Below are 7,248 nucleotides of genomic sequence, written 5' to 3' on the forward strand. Positions count from 1 at the left end.
TCCAGCGTTGGCTCCGGACCAGTCCCCATCGATTCATCTCACCCGCACCCTCCCGTCACTTGAATGGGAACTGAAGCGATCCCGGAATTCACAGCAATTAATTAACCACACGGATGCAAAAATGTACTTCCTTCCAGGATGAAAAACCCGGCGTGGGAGCAGCCCGATCCAGCACGAGCACATTTCAAGGTGCAGTGGCTTTTGCGTCGTCCCTTGGTATTATTTCCAGCCTTAAAGTTGGTCCCTAAAATTCACGAATGGCTTAAAAATGGGAATTTTGGGTTGTCCCAGCGTGGGAGCCAACGTGGCAGAGCAGGTCAGGACAACGAAGAAAGTTCTCATAGAATATCTGGAGTCTGCTCAGCTTTTGACTACATAAAGCAGAGTAGGGTATCAAGATCTCTGCACCTGCCGTTAATTTTTCATCGTAAAAAAGAAAAACAATTTATGGGGGGAAAGAACATGCCACTGCGTGACTCTACCCCCTTTACACCATTTTTGAGGGAGAAGCCATAGAAATCTGTGAGTTAGTGCTCCAGAAGTCATGTTCTTACAGTTTGCAACTCCTCTCAGTGATTTTTTTAAAAGAAATCACAGAATCACGGAACGCTATGGGGTTGGAAGGGACCTCTGGAGATCATCTAGTCCAACCCCCTGCCAAAGCAGGGCCACCCAGAGCAGGTCCCACAGGAACGTGTCCAGGCGGGGTTTGAATGTCTCCAGAGATGGAGACTCCACCACCTCTCTGGGCAGCCTCTTCCAGGGCTCTGACACCCTCACAGGAAAGAAGTTCCTCCTCATGTTGAGATGGAACTTCTTATGTTCAAGTTTGTGCCCGTTCCCTCTTGTCCTGTCCCTGGGCACCACTGAAAAAAGCCTGGCCCCATCCTCCTGACACCCACCCTTGAAGTATTTATAGGCCTTGATCAGATCCCCCCTCAGGCTTCTCTTCTCCAGACTCAAAAGACCCAAGTCCCTCAGCCTTTCCTCAGCAGAGAGATGCTCCAGGCCCCTCAGCATCTTTGTAGCCCTCTGCTGTCCCCCCTCCAGCAGTTCCCTGTCCTTCTTCAACTGGGGAGCCCAGCACTGGACCCAGTGCTCCAGCTGGGGCCTCCCCAGGGTAGAGCAGAGGGGGAGGATGACCTCCCTCCACCTGCTGGCCACCCTCTTCCTGATGCCCCCCAGGATGCCATTGGCCTTCTTGGCCACAAGGGCACATTGCTGGTTTTTACTTCTGACGAGAAAACTGAGCTAAAATTTGGGAAACTCTAACTTCTGGTTCCTTTTGAGGTGGCAAGAAAAGGAGATAAAGTTGGTCTGCATATCCCTGATCTGAAAGAATAAAGACATTGCAGAAAACAGGTGAAATTCCTCCTGTAGGAGTATTTATACAAAGAGAAATATTCTTTTAGCAGGATAATTTGGTCTTTGAAAACGCACTTGGAGGAACTCTTTGGGAAAGGCTACTTGTCACCTGCCTAAAGACCTCCAGAATGTACTTCCAAAACTTCACTGATGCAGGGGATAGGTCACCCTTCGGAGCTTTAAATGAATCAAATTGTTCAGAGTGATTGACTTTTTAAACTATTACTTATTTAGGAGAAAACTTCACATGCAAAGGGAGAGTTGTAAGAGCTCCTCAAGCCGAGCAGAGCAACGCCCCCAGCTACAAACACTTGCCGGAGGTGTAAATACTTTATTAGTTTGAGGGTAATAGTCCTCTTACGTAGCAATCAGATAACAATTACAAAATACTGTTATTCGAAGGCGAGATACCTTAAATTCCGGTGCAGAACACAAAACACAAAGAACACAAAATCCCATGATCTAGGAATCTCTGCTCTGCTCCAGGAATCCGTGGTCCAAGGAAAAACCCTGGGCTGTGAAGGCTTCCGCCAGCCCACGCGGTTGGTTTCTGGGGAGCTGAGGTGTCTGAAACCATCCCTTACGCATTTATTCCGAGTTCCAGATGTTCTAGCATCTTTTTTTCTTGCTGAATGTATCCGGTACCTTCTTCGGTTTGCAATGGTTCTCTGCATTCCAAAGAGAATTAATTTGGATACTGGAAACCCTACCATTATTTTTAAGCGCTATCCAACGCCTTCCTCCTTTACGTCTCCAGATGGAGCTCGCTAACACTATTTTTACTTTTTCATTGGAACTTCTATGGTCAGAAAATCCTCAGCAAGTGTTACTTCTTGACCATCTAACACCGACTCTGCCTGTCTCTTCAGCTCGGTGACGTCCGCATCTCCCTCCCCTCTCTGCGCAGCTGGTTTATACCGCTGGCTGAAGTGAGTCAAAACCAGTTTCTTCACTTGACACGATTTAGCAAAATCCGATGCCATTTTTGGAGTGCTATGGCCATGCTCTCTGGCCTTTTCCTCTTGGGTATCGTCCAGCGTGGCTTCGTGTATCAGTACATCGGCTTCACGGCAAAGCTTCAGGGCCGCGTCTCCAACCACCCCCGAACAATCCCCCAAAATGCAAATTTTTCTTCCAGGAATAGGGTCTTCTAAGACATCTGAAGGAGAAATCGTTACTCCGTTCTCTAGAACGATTGTTGTTCCATTCTTCAGTTTCCCATATAAAGGACCTGGTTGAACTCCTGGTAAATCAAGGCAAAAGAGTCCTTAAGTGTTACGATATTACGGTATCACTTAAGAAGAGATAACACTATAAATAGAGCTGTCTCACTGAAAAAATACAACCTCAGCATAAATAGCAGTTGATATTTCAGATACTTCTTACAAACAAAGAGCCTGTAACATCAGCAGGAAGTGTGTTTGAAGAAAAGCTACGTTCTTCATATTAAAGTCAATAAAGTCATGCAAATACGCCGGCTGTGTGTTTCCCTGAAAGCCACGTTGTGCTTTTTAATCGTTAACAGCGGAACTTGTTTGCTCTTCCCAGTACGAGAACGGCCTCCAATATTAATTGGCAGAAGCATTACACACCAATTCAGACTGCTGCGCTGGTATGAAGTATTAAAATGTCTTCAACAGAAAAGAGAAAATTGAATTAAAATGGATTTACGGAGAGATACGGCAGCTCTAATTTGCTAGAACCCCCAGGTCATAAAAAGATTTCAATTGCCTGTGAACGCCATTTTGTTACATTTGCTGAAAATCAGAGTCACTACCCGGCTTGTACACATATATTTAGGCATTAAAAAATATTAAAAAGAAGAAAAATAAGTCGAAGTAGTTACCGAGGTCTTTCAGCTTCTGTACGTTGAGTTTACCGGTCCGGGGCTTCTCTTCCAGCACGAAGCCGAAGGAAGGAATGCGGTGAAAAAGGCGAAAGGCTTTCAGAACCAGCTGCTCGTCCTCAACGAGCAAGTAGGAGTTTTCCACGGGATCCAGGTGGAGGATTCTCCCTTGTGCTCCCTGGGGAGGCACCTCACCTCCATCCAAGTAAGAAAACTCCTTAAATTCTTCCGCGGGGCACTGGTCCGGTGTAGGAACCAGTTCATGAACAGTGTAGGGAAAGAGAAGTTGCGAGTGGGAGAGCTCCATACTCCTCCAGATGAAGTTTCGGAGTCCTAATGGTCCGTAAATATCAACGGGCGGTTTGTTGGGGTCAGGGCTGCTTTGGAGGGAAATTGTACACAGCAGGCCAGGAAGACCAAAAAAGTGATCCCCGTGAAGATGAGTTATGAAAATCTTGGTAATTCTGCCTATTGATTAGAACAGGAAAAGAAAAACAAACCAGGAAAAGACAGGAAAAATAAATGAACACCGTAACAACTCAGAAATAATCCCTTTTTGGCAAGAAGTAGGAAATAAGGAAGGAGGAAAATTAAAATAAAACCAGATTTTAAGCAATAAATTCCAAACCACAAAGTATTTTTTTTTTGCCACAGTAGCGATAAGAGTCCACCCAAGTTTTATTTTCGCTTGATTTGTCAAGAAAAGAACTGCCCAGACAAAAGTTTTAGTCGTTTCTAAGCAAAACGTGCACTTCAGGATTTGGGCTTCGTTCCGTGTCTCAGTTTGTCTCACTCCAGCTCCCTGGCACCGAGCCCTGCCCTTGTTAGATCAAAAAAAATAAAAAAAAAGCCTAGAATTTTCTCTCATTGCAGACACGTGTACTTTGATCAGGCTGCCTCAGTCTCCTCTGCCAGCTGAGTTCCTGCTTCCTCACGATAAGGCTTTTTCTCCAGCATCTGTTAGGAACGGGCAATAGGAAGGGCAGAATCTCTTTTGTTTTGATTTAAGAGCAATTTAGTAAAAATCGGTAAACGTAGTAAAAATTAGTCTTTGTCACTAAATCCCCTGATAGCTTCAGATTTTGGAGGAGGAGCTTGGTTTTCTGTTTAAAATTGATCATTTGAGCTTGAAAACTTGAGAGTCCCAAGTCCGCTCTTGCCACTACAGGCTGCAAAAGCACAGCAACCGAAGGTAACTCTGGTTTCCACTTTATTTCCCAAAATGCGGAAGTTACCATGAATACACGCAACTTTCCTTGAAAACAAAAGCACAATATTTATTGACAGAAGATTCGCGGCAGGTATTGTCTAGAGCTGCCTTCAGACACATACAAACCGTGCCAGCTTAAAGCCGGTCTGCGGTCCACGTTTGAAATCACAAAGCCCAAGAAATTAAATCGAGGAGAGTGTGGTTCCCGAACGCTGTTCCTCACCGAAGGGCAATCGAGGATTATTGCACAGCAGGTTCAGCAACTCCCACCCAGAGGCAGCACCTTCAGATGCTCGTGCGTGTTTTTAGTAAGTATTCAAATCCCCTGAGCACGAGGACGAAGTATTTTGTTTAGATCTCGCGAAACTCTTCCCCTCCCCTCATCACACCACCTCCCAACAGCACAAACCTGCTCGGAGGTGGCTCTTCATGAACTGGGTTTGAGTTCCCTCTCCGCAGTCGAAGAGCCAGCACTCTCCTTCCCGGCGAAGCACGACTGCCGACGCTCCTCTTGTTGGAGAGGGATACGCTGAGCCCGTGCCGAGGAAAGTTATATCCATCGACATTTTGAGTATGTCGGTACGTCACCTGCAAAAAAAGACATTTTGAGCTGCTGAACGTCGGTATTTATGCTGGGAGAGAAACATTTTTGCTTTCCCTCAAGGCATACTATGTACTTTGTGAGGATCAAATTCCCCTTCCCTTAAAAAACAGAAGTAAAACCTCCCTGGAGTAGGATATGATTTTCAGACAAGACACTATTTGCAAGCAGGAGGTTTCTTTTCTATGATCAACGGAAGGTTGCAAACAGGCAGCCCAAACATAAAACCCTTGTTCATTACCTAAAGAAACAGCCCCATCCAGCTGGAAACGCTCTAATCTTTAAACCCACTACTCTTTCTTTCTTCTTCGCTTTATTTAAACTTCAAATTTTCTTTTTCCTCTCGCGGCCTTTTCAGCATGACTAACACCGAACAGCCCCTGCTGACAGTGAAACGTCCGGTTTCTGGACATCAGGAGCGGGCAGCCCAGCACCGCTGAGGGGGACGATTCAATCCCCTCAAAGCGACTTCAGAGACCGGCAAGCGGCTGGAGCGACCTGACGCGCTCTCCCTCTGACACGGCATCCTCGAAAGCCATCGCTTTTTTGGGTTTTTTTACTTCTCATCAGCGTTAAGTGAAAAATTAACCGCCGCCAGGCCTTTGCGTGGCCCGAAGGCTGCGTGACACACCATGGGACATGGATTCGTGGAATCACGGAATTGTTAGAGTTGGAAGGGACCTCTAGAGATCATCTAGTCCAACTCCCCTGCTGAAGCAGGGTTGCCCAGAGCACATCACTCAGGACTGCATCCAGAAGGGTCTTGAAAATCTCCAGAGAAGGGGACTCCACGACCTCCCTGGGCAGCCTGTTCCAGGGCTCTGGCACCCTCACCGGAAAGAAGTTTCGCCTCGTATTTAAATGGAACTTTCCATGTTCCAGCTTGTGGCCGTTGCCCCTTGTCCTATTACTGGAAACCACTGAAAAGAGTCCAGCTCCATCATCCTTCAGCCCATCCTTTAGGTACTTGTAAACACAGATAATGTCTCCCCTCAGCCTTCTCTTCTCCAGGCTAAAGAGCCCCAGCTCTCTCAGCCTTTCCTCATAAGGGAGATGCTCCAATCCCTTAATCATCTTATTGCCCTACGTTGGACTCTCTCCAGTAGTTCCCTGTCTCTCTTGAACTGGGGAGCCCAGAACTGGAGGCAGTATTCCAGTTGTGGCCTCACCAGTGCAGAGTAGAAAGGGAGAATGAGGTAGGGGGGGATTGCAGCAGGAGGATCTGTAGGATTAGCTGTCGTACCCCTGTTGTTCCCATACCCGCTGTAGTGTTGGGATGAGGCGCCCGGCCGGTCAGCAGGAACAGGACAACCTTTGGAAAGCCACGTCAGGAGCAGAATCTCCACCTGCACAACTCGGACGCTGCCTCGGGCTGTGCTTTCTCCGGCACAGTAGTCCTCCCAGACTTGGTCCCTACCTCCTTTTCAGATGTATTTCCGCCTCATTTCAGCCTCCAGGCGCCTCAACAGCTTCAGATACCTTTCAGGCAAAAGAATTACCGATTATCTCAGGTTTAGTCTCTTTCAGAGGAGCTGCCACAGCTCTCTGAAGGGGAGCAGTCCTCCTCCCTGGTGCCCCCCCGGCGTAATTACCCGATAAACGCGCACCGCACCCCCCAAAAGGCAGAAATAAACCTTTCGCTTCCTTTTCCTCAGTGTAAAAGCACATTAACATCTTCCCAGCTGACCGGCCCCGGCGTAACCCCCGGCATTTGTGTCCCTGGGCCGGGACGCGGGGCCAGGCGAGGCCTCGCCCCTCCCGAACCACCTCACGGGCCGGGCCGCGCCGGGCCTGGCCTGGCCGCGCCGCCTCCGCCCGCCGGGCCGCGGCCCCCCCGCCGCTCCCCGGGAGGGCTTGTGGGGAAAGGGCCGGGCCGGGGCCGGGGCCGGGCCGGGGGCTGACGAGGCCGCTAGGCCGCGGGGAGGGGAGGTGGCTCCGGGGGTGGCGGGGTTCAGTCAGAGAATAAGGCCAAGGCCCAGGCCCGGCCTCTCCCTCCCCCAGGGCGGCGGCAGGCGGAGCCCGCGCAGGGCCCGGCCCGGCCCCGCCGCCTCAGCGCCCTCACAGGCCGGGAAGGGCCGGCGCCAACACCGGGGTCTGGGGAGGGCCCGGGGCCGGGCCGGCCGGAGGGGGCCCCGCTGTAAATAAAGTGGGTGCTTGAGGCAATTGGGTATAGGTCAAGCCTTATTTTTGTTCTTTTTTTTTTTTTCCCCCTCAGAATAAAGAAAA

General features: G+C 49.2%; 1 protein-coding gene across 1 annotated transcript; it reads right to left on the minus strand.

Moving 5' to 3' along the window:
* Positions 1 to 1,679: 1,679 nt before the first annotated feature.
* LOC141476690 (zinc phosphodiesterase ELAC protein 1-like) lies at positions 1,680 to 4,987 on the minus strand. The gene is made up of 3 exons (XM_074165498.1): positions 4,831 to 4,987; positions 3,212 to 3,679; positions 1,680 to 2,608 (listed from the first exon to the last, which is right to left on the minus strand). Exons 1-3 carry the CDS (start codon positions 4,985 to 4,987, stop codon positions 2,145 to 2,147), a joined length of 1,089 nt encoding a protein of 362 aa, XP_074021599.1. The 3' UTR covers positions 1,680 to 2,144.
* Positions 4,988 to 7,248: the final 2,261 nt, after the last annotated feature.

This window comes from Numenius arquata, chromosome W (genome assembly GCF_964106895.1).
Source record: "Numenius arquata chromosome W, bNumArq3.hap1.1, whole genome shotgun sequence".
Classification (NCBI taxonomy): domain Eukaryota; kingdom Metazoa; phylum Chordata; class Aves; order Charadriiformes; family Scolopacidae; genus Numenius; species Numenius arquata.

What these genes read in the sequence shown, in the direction of transcription:
- LOC141476690 (XM_074165498.1), bottom strand. Translation starts at nt 4,987, where the DNA reads ATGTCGATGGATATAACTTTCCTCGGCACGGGCTCAGCGTATCCCTCT. An exon ending in GAAGAGCCACCTCCGAGCAG is followed by an intron (nt 3,680 to 4,830) that starts GTTTGTGCTGTT and finishes TCTAATCAATAG; the next exon opens with GCAGAATTACCAAGATTTTC. An exon ending in ACAGAAGCTGAAAGACCTCG is followed by an intron (nt 2,609 to 3,211) that starts GTAACTACTTCG and finishes TTGATTTACCAG; the next exon opens with GAGTTCAACCAGGTCCTTTA.